The following is a 17,575-nucleotide window of genomic DNA, read 5'->3' on the forward strand; positions in this document are numbered from 1 at the left end:
AGATGAGCATTTCTCAACAACGAGCTCCCTCATCGCTAGATCGGGTATAAAGGAGCCCACGATTTGCCACTCCATTTCTGGCCCCCAAGATTACCAGATCTCATGCCATGTAACTTTTGTTTGTGTGGGGGTACGTTAAGGATTCTATTTATGTGCCACCACTCCCAACAACACTGGATGATCTCTGAAAGCCGTGAGTACAGTGACACCAGACATGCTCAATCAAGTATGGGATGAATCTGATTATTGCATTGATGTTGTCCATACTGCTGCAGGAGGTCATATTGAGCACTTATAAAATCACATAATAAATGTTATGCTCACCTAAACCATTTACAATTTACTGCATTGCACTGTAATGATTTATAAGTAAAATAAGTCATTTTGAACATCGGATGAATCTTTTTGAATCACCCCGTATTTTTTAATTTAAAAACACTGAATAACATTTCTACTCAAGAGAAAGCGGATTCATTCATCTCAGATTCTAGTAATAAGACAATTATCGGAGGCCTGAAATGGTCCTAACTTCTGTTATTACAACTGATTCAGAAGACGAGCAAACAAAAATTGCCACAATATTTGTGGTGAGGTCTGCCTAGGGAGAAGTGTAACTTAAGCATGGCTTCTCCAGGATTTAACATTTTTTCCCATTGCGGCACAGCAGCTAAAGCAAAGTAATTTAAAGCTCAAAGCTGCCTGTTACATTTCCACCATCACATCCTTAAATGTCCTTTAAGCTGCTTGCACACTAATTATTAAAAAAATCTCTCTCTTTATATACTGTAGATGGAGAAAGAAAGAGAAATTGCTGGCAACTGCTGGTCATTAAAATTGAAATGCTGAGAAAAATGTTTCATATTGATCTGAACCTTGCAGGATGGGTATGTCGCGGTAGAGTGTGACAAGGATTATAAACACAGCAAATGATGTGTGTGAGTGACGCCCCCTGGAGTTTCCCACAGTGGGTGTATAAGGAACCTACAAAAGGAACCTCACTGAATGACTGCTGGCAGTCAGTGTACTCAAAGGGACCAAACATGTCCTGGTGAAGAGAACTACAACCATACATCCAGCTCTAGGACTTTGAGCGAAGAATTGTGGGAATGCAGATTACCCTGTTCTGGACATGGACACTCATGTTGGATGGAATGCAAGCACAGTGATGAGTATATGGTGTCAGTGGATGGAAAAGGGGTCAGACCCACTTAAGTGTGGTGTTTGGTGCACCCTCATGCACAAACAAATGGGTGGACAAACATCTTGTGTGCTTGCAAGTGATGGACCAAACAGCCACATCATATATCACGTATCCTAACACAATAGTTGAGGTCTGTCACACCACAAAGGGTGTTTGCATGCACTCCTCAACATTGTTTGCAGCAGAGGGGCCTTCTCACTCGCCGTCCTTTGAATCAGACACCCTTGACCCTCAACCACAGGTGTCTGTGACCGCAATGGTTCCCAGATTGCTGCCAGTGGCAGGATGAGAGGCATCTCACTATGTTTTCGGATGAGTCCCAATTCAATTTACTGCATCATGAAGGACAGATCCATGTATGGAGGCACCACAACGATAGGCTCCTGGAGGCATGCATTCTGCAGCGCCATACAGGTATACCACTAGGTGTTATATAGTGTGGAGTGCCATTGGGGTTCAACTCTCATTCCTGCCCCACACACACTGTGGGTCCCTTGACCAGCCAGCGATATATCATAGTGGGTTTGGAGGATGAGGTGTTACACTATCTGCAGATAGAAAATACCTGCTACCATATTCCAACAGGGATTAAAATGAATTTTTCAAATTAAAATGAATTCAAAAGAAGTTAATTAGCAGCAAAAACAGGTCACGAATTAAGAAAAGGGTTAGAATGAAAACTGCAACCACTGCAATTGGGCACCCCGATGTAGATCATGTATCGTAAGTAATCTGCTGCATAAATATCACTTTGATATCTCATACGCTTTTCTTGGTTTTTCATTTTTAATGGCCAGCAGTATATATGTGTGTATATGTTACGGCCAAAACCCAAAGTTCAGCCAGTTCCTGAATTGGCCGAGAGGTGTGGCCAAACTACGAATTACTAGAAATGACCAGTGTATATGCTACTTTGGCCGGCCATTTTGCGAAGTGGTGAGAACTCCCTGGCCAAAATTCGATGTGCTGATGTAAGACTGTCCATGGGTCTTGTTCAGAAAGTGGACGCCACTTGAGATGGCCTTCCCCTCGCCCAAACCCTAACCTTAAGGTCAATAAAATAGGTCCCTGATGTTAAGTCACTATTTTAGGGCTAAAATGATAACAGAAATGTGAAACCTACTTATATACCTAATCTTAATTATTGTGAAACAACCAAGTGGCGCCCGTGTAAAACAACCAAGTGGCGTCTGCTTTCTGAACAAGAGCTGCCAAGGCTACACTCAATGCAATTGTACTACTATGTGCGCAACAAATCGCTGCACATGCCGACTTTGGCCGATTGCCCCATGCTACTTCACAAACTGGCTGGCCAAATCCTGAAATCAAGGAAAAGATCAGATATTGTCTGGTCAATTTACAGCGACACTGGCCATTTCCCGATTTGGCTGGACACTTCCTGCTTTGGCCCTAACATATATCAATCAATCAATCTGTCTATCAATCTATCTATCTATCCATCAAGAGAGAGAGAGAGAGACAGAGAGATTCATCTTCCTGTTCTTAGCTGGCAAAGACGATTCCCAGTGCTGGTTTTTGCAACTGTATCCCATCTACTTTAAGGTCCAACATTTTTGGCTGTTCATATATGGCCTTCTGCACATCACTGTTACAAAAAGTTATTTTAGGAGTATTTGTGGCGTTTCAGTTAGTTTGAAGGAGTTTGGCCATTCTCTTCTGGCCTCTACCATTAACAAAGTTCAACTACCCACTGCTCACTGCTGTTTTTTTATTTATCGAACCATTCTTTGCAAACTCTTGAGGTTGCAGCATGTGACAATCCCAGGGAGGCAACATTTTCTCGAAGAAGGCAAACCCACCATGTCTGGAATCAATGATCATACAAGGGTCAAAGTGGCTTAGATCACATGTCTGATCTATTCCACTGCTTGGTCTATACCCCTTGTCCTCATCTCTATGCTGCTGTTTGTTGATTTGCAGGCATGTGATTGGCTACTTGGAGGAGGAGGAGGAGGCTGTCTGCACCAATAAGAAGTTGTACCCTAATGAAGTGGCCACGGAGTGTGTACTGTATATGTAACAATTTTAACTTACACTGATCTTATACATTTCTGAAAATAATAAAACATTTAACAGATTCACAGTCTCCTCAAAATTAAGAGTGCCACCTCCTATTAGTAGCTGATTATACCAGTTACCAGATTAACATTTAGATGGAGAAACTAGCCTCCTCATCCGTTTTTATGACCAAACCCCCAGACCCACGTATGCTGTAGACAGACGTTGACTCCATACCTCAAAGTTGGTAACAGCAAGCTGAGACAAGCCATCCACGTATGGGCCTAAAACTTTATGCTCTCTGACTTTCAAGGATTGTCGACTCCTAAAGGAAGGAAGAAAAATGGTAGATGTTAGAGCACATGGCTATGAAAGTATATATGTGAGATGACACAATGAACAGCCTTGACACTTTACATTTACATATTCAGCTACTACTTTTATCCAAAGAGATGAAGTCCTTGGACCAATTCAGGTTAGTAACACGCTACCATGTATGCTGGACTGTAATTTATTAGTAAAGCAATAAATCATATTCAGATAAAGCAGACTTTGATGTAATGAGGTTTTTTAACATCAGTTCTATTGGAAATTGGAAAGGATCAAAAAAATTGTTAAAATGAAGATTTTGTTCTAGCGCAGAGGTCTCCAACTCTGTCCTGGAGGGCCGCAGTGACTATGGGTTTTCATTCTAACCCTTTTCTTAATTAGTGACCTGTGTTTGCTGCTAATTCAGTTCTTTAGTTTGAATTGACTTGTTTTTTAGGAATTGTTCCTCTGAATTGCTTCATTTCTTTCCTTAAATGGCACCCAAACAGAAATGAAATGTGAAGTGAGTGAGCCAACAGAAGACCAACTAAGTCAAGGCCTCAAACTTCAACTAGTTGTTTAATTTGTAACGGCCGACCCCTTACTCAGCCGGCAGCTACACCTCCAAGACCTGTGGCCTGGATAATTTACTGAGTATGAATCTAACTATCAAGCCGTACCTCTAACAAATTACACTTTTCCCAACAATCGACGGTGTAAATATAAACACACAAAAGCAGGTATGAAAATTATACTGATTAATGTATTAAATCAAACAACAAGACAAATGCAAAAATAGATAAACATATATAAATATAAATATCCCTCTACCACATCAACAATGAGACACCACCATATATAAATACAACAAAACCCTCCCTTGCCCCAGTAACATATAACACACAACACGAATAAGAAAAAATGAATGATATACGGAATGATCGTGAACTTGAGTCCGGTTATAAAAACTGTCCTGAATACGGTTGACTGAACTAGTGATAAATGAGTCGTTTGATTTTCCCGGAACAAAATGGAGCAGCCTCACTGTGAATCCTCGGTGCGTGGTGGATGATGAAGTCTGACCCCGGGGTCTCTCATGATGAGGGTATTGAAGTAAGTCCGGCGGATTGAAAAACAAACTGGATAAAAATGAGCGATGTGGAATACAGCAGGTACAGATGGCTCGTGGTCGTGAAAATGAACATTCTCCTTCCCTCCTCTCCTTCCTCTCTGATTACTTAAATAGTCCTGTGACGGCTGTAATTGATTAATAGTGAACAGGTGTTTTCCAGGTTTGAGGCTGTGGTCTTCTTCCATCATCCGTCCCCCTTTACAGGGACGACATTTACTGATACACACACACACAGCAAACGGGACAATGGAAACAAGACGCACTCCGTACTAACATTTGACAACACTAACTATGTAGCCCCGCTACAAATTAGTCGCCAATTCTAGTTGTTCATTAAACCCGTTGTTTAATTCCACAAAGAGCTGGTCGGAAGTTCCCAGTAGCAAACAAAAAATATTTTTTTTGTAGACCTGTGTTACCAGCCATTTGACTACTTCATGCTGTTTTTCTCCATTAAGTGCCTTTCAGCTTATGAGTGATGAGACAATCAGGTATGTAATAAGTGTGTGAATTTACATGCTATAAGGGCTCATCTGTAATACGTTGTCATATACTGTATAAGTATTTTATATTGATTTAGGTGTGAAACCATTGCTTTGTGTGCTTTTCAAGTAACTGAGTTTTTTTGGAAAGATATTCAGCCCTGGGATAAAAGGGAAAAACATTAGCCTTAAAGAGTTAAATTGAATTCAAAAGAAGTTAATTAGGAGCAAAAGCAGGTCACTAATTAAGAAAAGGGTTAGAATGAAAACCTGCAGCCACTGCGGCCCTCCAGGACTGGAGTTGGGGACCCCTGATCTACATGATTAGAAGTACAGCTCGGTCATGCAAACAGAATGTACAATAATCAATATTTAGAGCAGCGTTTCTCAACCTTTAAGTATTTGCGACCCGAGTTTTCATAACAGTTTGAATCGTGCCCCCCCCCTAATGTTTTTTTGAAAGGAGCTCACTAATACCAATTTGTTCTTTTTTAATTAATGATATATCATAGATGCATATTTTATTATACCTACTTAACTTTTATCGACATTTATCTAACTCTATATTTATTTTTCTAGTATCAGAATGTAGTTTAAGTTCATTTGTTTTGGTTTTAATAGATGTATTTTTCATATTTTCGATTCTTGTTTTCTTTTTTTCACATCTTCGCACCCCTCTTTTTGTTACTTCGCACCCCACAGTTTGAGAACCACTGATTTAGAGTATCCTTCAAAAGTGGAAGAAAGTGCTTGTTGATGGTCCTTCATGGACTGGAAAAGATGCTGGATTTGTGTTTGTGTAATGGCATGTCATGCAGCCTTGGCAAACAGTATTAGTCACTGGCATGCCTGTTGTCATACAACCATGACCCAAGTGTGCTTACTAGGGATAAATCTGGTGAAGAACTGGCAGATGGTGTTTATCCAGGAACTGTAGGGTGTTTTGTGCCATGTTTAGTCAACAATTGTCCTGTTGGAATATGGTAACAGGGATTCTCTATCTGCAGATAGTGTAACACCTCAGCCTCCAAACCCACTATGATATATCGCTGGCTGGTCAAGGGACCCACAATGTGTGTGGGGCAGGAATTGGAGTTGAACCCCAGTGGCACCCCGCACTATATAACACCTGTTCTAGTGGCATTTGGCCTGTAGCTATTCTCCAGATGTTTGATCCAAGCTGCTTTCTGGGTAAGTGGAGTCCATCATGGTATCACTGGACAGAAGGTCAGAATTAGCCCAGGACAGAGCACCAGTCACTTACAGGACACCACCATTTACATCAGGCCAGACTCGGCACTCGACCTACGATTGCAGGCTCAGTATTAGTGAAGCATGACATGACCGGGTCCAGAACAGAAAGGTGCCATACAAAAATAAAAGTCTGTTTACAGTGTTGAAGAGTTACAAAATTAAAAAGAAACGGTGACCACTCAGAAGGAAATGACCATCTTGTCTTCCAGTTTCAGTTAGGTTTCTTTGTTTTCTCATATCTTACTTAATGAAATGAAAATCACTCAGTAACGAAAGAAACACAAGCAGTAAGAGGAACCTAAAGCTACTTTGGGTTGGACACTTTACGACGGATGCTTTTAAGATTGCCAACTCATTTATATAACAGACAGACCTCGACTAGGTGTGTTTTTGTATAATAATTGTCGCCTTTATGTTATTCCATACTTCAAACTCTCCCTCCCAACTTTATTACACAAACACATTATTTAGCAAGCAAGTACAATCAGGAAAACACCCAACACATCCACAGTGACACTTGGCAGCAGCATTTCCAAGCAAGCTGGCGCACGCTACAAAAAGCCGCTTAATATCCACAAGACACAGCAGAGGAAAGAACAGCAAGAACTGGGGCTTAGCAGTTAAGGAGACTAACCCAGAAAGCGCAAGACAGACGGGATTTCCAGTTTACGGAGGTCCTGGCATGCTGGGTGGCATCAAGCAGATTACTTCAGCTGATTTTGCTAGTGTTGGAGAAAAAGAAAAAAAAAAAAAACATTGCTGATATTGCCGGTTGTAATTAGGGAATCCATTCCTGGACAGGTTTATCCACTCCCGGGAATTCAGGGAATCCCGCATTTCATTCCCGGGAATCCCGGGGATGACACAGTGCACGGGCATCTCACATGTGAACGGTTTTAGAACGACCGACACTTATTTTTAATAAAACTACTGCAATATGTTGACACAAATAAAAGACTAACCTTAACTACAAGCAGTTCATGCTGTCATAGAAGTACATGCATCTTTAGTTGCGGTAATAAGAGCGTAGAAAGCACAACGTCCTTACAGGTGGCGCAGTGATAGAGCTGCCGCTTTGCAGTAAGGAGACTGTGGAAGATTGTGGGTTCGCTTTCTGGTTCCTCCCTGTGTGGATAGCGCTTTGAGTACTGAGAAAAGCGCTATATAAATGCAATTTATTATTATTATTAACGTGTCCAGCGTGCGGTCGTCCAGGCGAGAGCGCACCTTTGTGCAGAGTACGCCAGCCACTGAGAAAGCCCGCTCTGCCTCCACTGAAGTAGGCGGCACAGTCATCAGATACTGATACACTTGTTCTAAACAACACCCGCGCTTACTGTTGCGCTGAAACACCGCCATTTCAGCTTTTACTGATGCATCCAGTTTCTTGTCATTATTCTGTGATGGCAAGTTTCTTGGCACAGATAATGCGGAGCCAACAGACTGACGCATTGCAATTTCAAGTTGCTGTTCAAAGCTGTTGTCTGATGAATTGCAAGCTGCAGCAATGGCGCCACCTTAATTATTTTCAACTATAACTCTGTTATTTCTTGATCGATTTTTACACTTTTACACGCTATATATGCGAGCTTGGCCATTCCCGTTTTCTCAGGAATTACAGCAGTTTCATGAATGGATTCCCTAGATGAATGGATTCCCTAGTTGTAATGTTCACACGTGTGCTATATTGTGAATTTCCCCTTGGGATTAATAAAGTATCTATCTATCTATCTATCTATCTATCTATATGTTTATGGACTCCTGACCATCACACCTAAATGAGCTTGTTGGACATCCCATTCCAAAGACAAGGCCATTAATATGGAGTTGCCCCCACTTTGCAGCTATAACAGCCTCCACTCTTCTTTCCACAAGATATTGCACTGTGCCTGTGGGAATTTGTGCCCATTAAGCCAAAACAAGAATATGACAGGTCAGGTACTGATGTTGGGCAAGGAGATCTAATAATTGATGTTTCAACTCATGAGGTCAGGGCTCTATATAGGCCACTTGGGTTCCACCATTTCTTTATGGATCTGGCTTTGGGCACAGGGGCATAGTTGTAATGGAGCAGAAACTGTTGCCACAATGTTGGAGGCACCTAATTGTCTAAAATGTCTTTACATGCCTTGGCATTAACAGTACCCTTCAATGGAACCAAGGAATCAAGCTCAAACCATGAAAAACAGCCCCACCAGACCATTATCTCTCCTCCACCAAACTTCATAGCAGTCATTGTGCGTGCAGTCCTGAAGGTGGCGTTCTCCAAGTGTTCTCCTGGCATCTGCCAAACCAGACTCCCAGATAGTGCAGCGTGATTCATCCCCCCCAGTGAACATGTTTCCACTGCTCCAGAGTTCCATGGCTGCATGCTTTACACCACTCCAGCAGATGCCTACCAGCAAGTATTTATAGTTTTTGAGTATTTGTTTTGTACATTACTGGATTAGTAATGGGGTAAAGTATATTTCTGCCAGCATTAATCTCCCATGGACATCATTGAGCATGAATAATGAAGTTCTCCACACAACTATGAGATTACATTTTTTAGTTGGCCACCACTACAAACAACATGGGGTAAGTGATATTACAAAAAATATAGAATTTTTGGTTGGAGAATTCCTTTAAAGTGCCCACTGGTATAAATTTTTGAAATGATGAAGATGATATTTTGTACTGTATTGACTCCCAGATAGTGCAGCATGATTTATCTCCCCAGAGAACACGTTTCCACTGCTCCAGAGTTCCATGGCTGCATGCTTTACACCACTCCAGCAGATGCCTACTAGCAAGTCTTTATCGTTTTTGAGTATTTGTTTTGTACATTAGTGGATTAGTCATGGGGTAAAGTATATTTCTGCCAGTTTTATTTATGATCTTTGTTTAGCCAGTGAACTGAGCTACCTAATTACTGCAGACATGGCTATTCCATGTGTAGTGTGCTATTGTTGTTCTGAAGATCATTGAATCTGTGTAGGCGGGCATATGTTGGGAAGCAAAAGACACAGCCATATTACTTTTTTCTTCAGAAAAGGCAGGGGTGGATCTACCAACAGATGGTTATGGGTGCGCACCCAGGGGCTATGATGGCAAGGGAGGCCTTTTTACGAACCTCACTAAACTCGATGAAACAACAGTCTCTCCATGTGGCGAAATGATGAAGGGGGATCTCGGTTGATGAAATGACTGAATCTCTGTGAAAACCGTCGGACCCCCCAGCTCAATGAAACAACTGAGAATCAATGGAAAAGCACTATTCCGCATTAAACGACTAGGTGTCCATTGTTAAAAGTGTGGTCAGCTCTCTGTTAAGGAGCTAAATCACTCAGGGTCCTGTGGAGGTCTTAATCTGGGTTTGAGAAGAGGTTAGCAACAGGAAAATGAAAACTCTGTTAATTAAATAAAAATCTCACTGATTTTATACTACCAAAGTTTAGTAGCGAGTATTTGCTGCTATTTTAGTGCTGACTGGGGCTGAAAGCGAAAGTACATTTTCATTTCAGTAGCTGTACCGACTCCATGGAATTTCTGATGCCCAACTCTCCCACAGATATTTCCCTGGCACTGGCCCTGTGCCCAGGTTTCAGCACAGACTTGGCACGGAGATGTGTCTATTTCAATGAGATTAAGAAACAACTGCAGGGCTCGGATATCCGGTATGCAGTAACCTACCATGCTTATCTAATGATTACTTTCAAGGCTAAAATGTACTTTTTATGACTCCTGAGAAGGAGGAAGAGTTTCTGAAATGACACACCACAGAGAAGTGGTACATGCTACTTAAACTAAAGTTAACAACAGCTACAGTTTCATAATTTACTATTCTGGCAAAAAGGCCTAATAGAAGCAGAAGCAGCAATGTTGTCAGATATACAGAGAAAACTTTACGCCACCACTCTCCGCCGTAAGGATCAACTTCATTTTATGGAATTCAAACCACAAATCAAATCAGCTTACCTAACGTTCAACTTTGGTGCCAGTTCATGAAAGCTCAAGGAAAAGATGCGTATCCTTTTGTGCCCTTGTTGGTAAATACTGATTCAATTACTTTTTCCTTCTTTACTCATCCAACCATCTTATGTTGATCCAATTCCTAGTGCTATACTATAACCTTAAATTGAATGTTTCCTGTATGAAACTGTTAGAGGAACACTCCACACGAAAACGGTATATTTTATTTTACCTGTTCCTTACCCATGTAGTCTGTAGTGATGACTGACAAAAATTTTTAATTTCATGTTTGTCATGTAGAATGGAGTTAAACAAAATGTTCCTCCTAGAAGAGAAGTCTGCAGACACCAACGCTGGACAACAGAAAGCAAGATCAAAATGTTCCTAAAAAAAACTCTCGTGTTATTCGAGGTGCGTAATAAACTCGTGAAGTCATTTAGTCGTATAATCGAAATGTCCCAAACACTTTATAGGAATTCTCCTCTCAAAAATGCTAGTTTTTTTAAACGTAACTTACACAATGCAGCATGTAGTGGTGGGCGAGAAAAATTTTTAATCTTATGTTTTTATGGACAAAATAAATATTGAATATTCAAGCTCAACAACAATGAGAGTGGAGAGTGCCCTACGAAGTGAAAAAAGACCACAGACAAAAAAAAAATTCTCACGTAGCTTGTGTCGCATAAACCTCATCTTCATTTGTAAGGTTATAATGTGCAAACATTTGTGTATTTTTTACTATTAACGGTTAATTCCTGAAAGCTCCGCATTAAATGTCAACAAAGAAGACTTCATTCCCACAATGCTGTATGTTAGAGTTGAAGATCTGTCTCTCCCCTCTGTTCACTGCTGAGGAAACTGGTCTTTCATTCAAACACACAGCATTGTGGGAAGAACATCCTTCTTATCGACATTTAACACGGGGCTTTCAGGAAGTAACCGTTAAAAATACTTTAGCAAAAAAATGCGCACATTTCTCACGTATTGACCGTACAAATGGATATCGAACATGTGGATTACGTGACACGAAGTAAGTGAGAATTTTTTGCTGTGGACTTGTTTTACTTCGTTTAGCACTATCCAGCGCTGATCCCCTATGGACACTATTGAGTGAGAATAATTAAGCTCTCCACGAAACCATGGGATTAAAATTTTTTGTGAATTTTTTTGAGAATTCCTTCAAAGTGCCCACTGGTGTAAATTTTGCAAATGATGAAGATGATATTTTGAACTGTATTGGCCTTAATTTATGTTCTGATAACCTTTAAGAAGTATACTACTAGAAGTTTAATATTACTATTATTTATCTGTGTTCTTTATTTTTATATTTTATTTATGACTACAAGATTGTGAGAGAGCATCAGTTACAGCACTACAGCCATGTAGCGTGATTCCCCAAAGGTGATCCGGCTCTGATTGAGGACCCGAGTGGCTGGACCAAGCCAAGGGGATGCCCGGTCATTTCCGGAGGGTGGGACTGGACCGCGTGTCTGTCTGGGGGGTTGCCAACCAGGATCCCAAGCTGTTTCGTTGTGTGGTGGGTGCGGCAACACGTTTTACCAGTGCATGCTCCCCAACCTGACCTGACCTGACAAGATTATTATTATCACTGCTATTATATATTTGGATTAATTTCTGTTTTTTCTTTATTTCTTGTTGTTTACCATTGATTTATGGTTTAATTTTGAATTCATTTTAATTAAATTACGCAAAGTATTCTTCAATTAAGAATTTAAACTGTTAACCAATAGAACAATAGGACTGTCCACAACAAAAGATGCCATGCTAGAGAGAACATGGACACTTTTGCAGTTTTGTTTCTTCCTTGTTTTGGGGAGTCTTTCAAGAGGGATGGGGGTGCATCACTATTGGTGACTTTTACATTTTGTGGCTTTTGTCTGTTTTACCTGTTATATGGATGTAGAGAAAAGCCAAGCAAAATGACACCTTTTATTGGCTAACTAAAAAGATTACAATATGCAAGCTTTCGAGGCAACTCAGGACCCTTCTTCAGGCAAGATGTAAAGATTATATTTCGCCTGAAGAAGGGGCCTGAGTTTCCTCGAAAGCTTGCATATTGTAATCTATTTGGTTAGCCAATAAAAGGTGTCATTTTGCTTGGCTTTTCTCTACATTCATAATGGCTAACACGGTACAACACCCTAGTACTCCTGTTATAAGGAAAAATACACAATCGTAATGTTAATTAGAATCGTATCTATTTGCAATGCTTAAAGCTACGTCCATACTACTACATTTCCATTTAACAACTCAGACATTAGTCTCCATTTTCATCTTTCGTCAACACTACCCCGGAGTTTTATCCCCCTAAAACAGTAACTTTTGAAAATGCTCTCCAGAGCCACATGTTTCTGGAAATGCCAGGTCAGCCTTGCAGTACAAATGGATGAAAACAGAGAGCTGTGAAGACACAGACTCTAATCTTACATTAATTGTTTTGTGCTTATTTCGAGGAACTTCCCCGATTATTTTCTCAGTTGCTTTGTCTTCCTTATACTCATAGGTTACTGTCAATAACAATTCGATCTCATTGTAAGTCCAAAGCAAACAATCTGTTTTTGTTGTTGTTCACGTTGCTGTTATCTACAGTATGTGTTAAACTCAAACTACAAATGAGTGTCTAGCATGGACGACACTTTCTCTTCCCATTTCCAGTGATGCGCTCATGCCCAGTGTAGGCAAACAGCTACGACGTACGTTGTTTTCGTTTGGACAAATCTGAAAGAACGAGTGTGGATAGGTTTTGTTAAAAACCCCACTTTTAATACTAAAGGAAAACATAAATCTGACTGTTCAATCAACTTTTTTTTTGTTGGAATGTAAACGGAGTGAAATCCACAGTTACATCAAAATACAGGTAAAATTCCATTACAATGAACTCCCAGGGACCTAAAAAATATTTCGTTGAAACGAAAATTTTGTTGCAATGAGATTCTGTATTTGTTGCTATAGTGCTTTCTTTAACTTGCATCCAGGCGTTTGCAGTCATTTCAATAGCTTCTTTCGCGTTACTTTTAATCTCCTCCTGCCTACAAGTTATGCGGACGAGAATTTTTCTCAGCATTTCCTTGTGATGATACACTCTCAGGGTGCAAATGATGCCCAAACCCAATGGCTGAAGTGCTGCCGTGCAGTTGAGTGGGAGGAATTCAACGCGAACATTATCTAAATGTGGAAGCATGTTGTGGGCAGCACAGTTATCAATCTGAAGCCGAACCATCCTTTTGCTTTCTTCATATTGTGAGGTTTCTGAACTCTTTTGAGAACCCCCCCCTCCCTCATTCCCCACCCAACGGGAAGGACACACTGAAGTGCGTCCTGAAGCGCGATTGCAGCGTCTGTGGAAGATTGTTTGTTCGTTGCTGGGGCAGGGCAATAGGAGGCTCACAGCGCTGCAGTGAAGCGTCACAGAAGCAAATCATAAAAGATCGGGGTTGCGCTATAAGTCCCTGTCTTGCACGCCAAAACACGAGGCTGAGTCTCAGTACTTTAGCAAAACCAGCTTTACTCTGCTTGAAACATGAATGGCACAGTTATATATTGTAGCGTGATCTGCCGCTCTGCTATACACAGACACAGCAGTCAGACAGGGTCGTGCAGGTCAGTGATCAAGTAATCCTGTTATCTGCATTTACAATGTACTCGCTCCTAACTTTGCATCAGCCATCGAGATCTTTTCTGTTTACTTTGGCGGAGACATGCAGCATATCTGTGAGCCTGCTATTGCCCCACACAGACGGTGAGATCGCACTTCGGGACGCTCTTCGGCGTGTTGTCCCGTTGATGGAGGTCCCAAGAGAGTTTACAAACCTCACATTTTCTTGAATGAGTGCCACATTAATAGGAATATTTCTTGAATGAGCATCACTGAACCACATAAAAACTGTTTTTTAGACGTCTTCATTTGCAGCAGTACACATACGTTTGCAACCCGAGATTTTTCTTCTTTTTTTGCTCTGTCTTTCAAGAAAGTTGACAGTGTCGAAGGCGAAATTCCAAATTCACTGGCAACGTCTTTTTTCTTTTTGCCGCAATCGAGAGCTGCAAAAAGTTAGTTTTTTTTTTTTCTAATATGAACTGTTATGTTTTCGTGTCTGTCGTTTCTATAGGAGGGTGACAATGAGTTAAATTCCAATGGATTTTTATCAAATGTTGACGAGCAATAAGCAAAAGGTATCACTGAAAACCGCAGGAAACAAAAAAGGAAAAAACTGTATGAGGAAAGTTCAAAGAAAGAAAAAAAAATGACAGTGTTTCTGTTTGGGGATCATTGTGCACAACTGAGCTGCGGCCATAGAACTAACTGCTCTGTGGATGATTCATTCAGGCATTCCAAGGTCTTTTGTGCACTTCGTTGTAATGAAAGCATCTGCTGAATATACTTCGTAGTAATGAGATTTCTATAGACTCGCGTCATATGGGGAAGCTGTCAGGACTATAAACATACTTCGTGTAATGAAAATTTTGTTGTAAAGATATTCGTTGTAATGGAATTTTACCTGTATGTTCTAACTCATCTCAGTGATCTCAAATCAAATATCACATTGACTGACTTATACTCAAAGAACCATTTTACAATAAATAAGGGATGGGTAGGGCACTTATGCCACTTTAGCCTTCAATCCAAACCTCAGGGGAGTTGGGTACTTCATACACAACTCAATACCTTTTATCGTTTCTCAACTGATTTCCGATTCTAGTGGCCTAAATGCACTTGCATTTGGAAGTCTACTCTGGTGACGCAAAACCAATTCAAGGTAATGTTTACGATCCTAGCTAGTTTGGTTATGAATTTACAGTTCAATTTGTTCTTGTACTCCTAACATACATCCATTAAACAATACCAGCCTGTGCTATTAACTTCTATTCTTAATTCAGCCATCAACCCATGGCTCGAAATCTTCTCTAAAATTCATGCAAGGTTTCCTAAAACTAACAAATTATCCGCATACAAAGCATTGCTTGATTTTCTCCTCAGGACATCAAATATTCATGAACTGATTATTTCTTCATGGTCAGCATTATGCTCCTGTTCGTCTAGTCATGTGATGATGATGATGCCATTTTTACCTCAAATCACGCTCTATTCATTATGGAACCACCAGTTACAGGAAAAACCCTTTTTGCTCAAGGAACTATAATCCACTTATGTTGAGAGATGACAATTATGTCAACCACCTGTCTTCATATATAGATTTTATTTATTGAAACTAATTCCCATCCAGATGGATCTATCATGCACATCCCCATGAGAATCTTTCATTGCTTATCAGAGAGGCCAAATGATACCATGCTTCTCATTTAAGAGGCAGGGACACATGTGGAGTCTTTAAAAACCAGAGACAGCTTATTTTGGAAGAGGAATACGCAAGAATGTGCATCTCTGACCGTTAGAAGAACGTAGCTTACAATCGACTAAACTTAACATACCAAATATATAAGAGACAAGTGTCCGCCCTCATGAGAAAAATTCAGACAACAGATGAAACAAAAAATACAAGCATAAAAAGAAATATGGTATTTAATTATAGGTAAAAGAAACAGTATTATTATGGTTTGCCTTTGTAAATACTGGTACAGTAATCCCTCCTCCATCGCGGGGGTTGCATTCCAGAGCCACCCGTGAAATAAGAAAATCCGCGAAGTAGAAACCATATGTTTATATGGTTATTTTTATATTGTCATGCTTGGGTCACAGATTTGCGCAGAAACACAGGAGGTTGTAGAGAGACAGGAACGTTATTCAAACACTGCAAACAAACATTTGTCTCTTTTTCAAAAGTTTAAACTGTGCTCCATGACAAGACAGAGATGACAGTTCTGTCTCACAATTAAAAGAATGCAAACATATCTTCTTCTTCAAAGGAAACAGAGAGGAAAGCAAACAAATCAATAGGGCTGTTTGGCTTAAGTATGCGAAGCACCGCGGCACAAAGCTGTTGAAGGCGGCAGCTCACACCCCCTCCGTCAGGAGCAGGGAGAGAGAGAGAGAGAGAGAGAGAGAGAGAGAGATAGAGAGAGAGAGAAAAATCAATACGTGCTCTTTGAGCTTTTAAGTATGCAAAGCACCGTGCAACATACTTAAAAGCTGCACACAGAAGGTAGCAACGTGAAGATAATCTTTCAGCATTTATAGACGAGCGTCCGTATCGTCTAGATGTGCGAACAGCCCCCCTGCTCACACCCCCTACGTCAGGATCACAGATAGTCAGCGCAAGAGAGAGAGAAAGAAAAGTAAGTTGGGTAGCTTCTCAGCCATCTGCCAATAGCGTCCCTTGTATGAAATCAACTGGGCAAACCAACTGAGGAAGCATGTACCAGAAATTAAAAGACCCATTGTCCCCAGAAATCCGCGAACCAGCAAAAAATCTGCGATATATATTTAAATATGCTTACATATAAAATCCGCGATAGAGTGAAGCTGTGAAAGGCGAAGCGCGATATAGCGAGGGATCACTGTATACTCATCAGAATTCATGAGTAATCAATATTTAATTTACTACAATTCCTCCTAAACAAATAAGACATTCCAACACTTCAAAACACTTCAAAGACATTTCTAAATTACGCTGATATACCCAAAGGGAAAAAATACAAGTTCATATCTGATTAATAACATAACTCGTTGTTACCTGAAAATCCAATAAAAAGATATGAATAAAATATATATAAAAAAATATTTTTAAAAACCACGCTTATATTAAGTTCAAAAGGGTACTAAAAAGGAAAAAATAAGTCTCTCGTACATCACTCGTAAAATAAAAGTGTGAGCGCTTTTGCTAAGATTTTAAGAAGTGTTTTTTGAATGTTGATTGATGAAAAGCGCCCACGCTTTTATTTTACGAGTGATGTACAAGAGACTTATTTTTTACTTTTTAGTACACTTTTTAACTTAATATAAGCGTGGTTTTTAAAAAGTATTTTTTTATATATATGTTACGGCCAAAACACGAAATTGGCCAAAGCAGGAAGTGTCCGGCTAAATCGGGAAATGGCTAATGTCACTGTAAATTGACCAGCCAATGTCCAATCTTTTCCTTGATTTTGGGATTTGGCTGGCCAGTTTGCGAAATGGCACGAGGCGATCTGCCAAAGTCGGAAAAAAAAAGGCACAAGCAGTGATTTGTTGCACACTTAGTAGTACAATTGCATTGAGTGTGGCCTTGGCGGTTCTTGTTCAGAAAGAGGATGCCACTTGGTTGTTTC

General features: G+C 40.3%; 1 protein-coding gene across 7 annotated transcripts in view; it reads right to left on the reverse strand.

The window, feature by feature from the left end:
• Nucleotides 1-17,575, reverse strand: part of kif13a (kinesin family member 13A) — a 305,123-nt gene that overhangs the window by 148,104 nt on the left and 139,444 nt on the right. For all 7 annotated transcript variants that reach the window (XR_007936595.1, XM_051935728.1, XM_028817275.2 and 4 more), the window contains one exon: nt 3,458-3,545. Coding sequence is in view for 6 of the 7 variants with exons in the window: in XM_051935728.1 (XP_051791688.1) it covers nt 3,458-3,545 (88 nt within the window). In the remaining variant the exon portion in view is untranslated. The remainder of the gene's footprint in view (nt 1-3,457; nt 3,546-17,575) is intronic.

The sequence above is a fragment of the Erpetoichthys calabaricus genome, chromosome 13 (assembly GCF_900747795.2).
Source record: "Erpetoichthys calabaricus chromosome 13, fErpCal1.3, whole genome shotgun sequence".
In the NCBI taxonomy this organism is placed as follows: domain Eukaryota; kingdom Metazoa; phylum Chordata; class Cladistia; order Polypteriformes; family Polypteridae; genus Erpetoichthys; species Erpetoichthys calabaricus.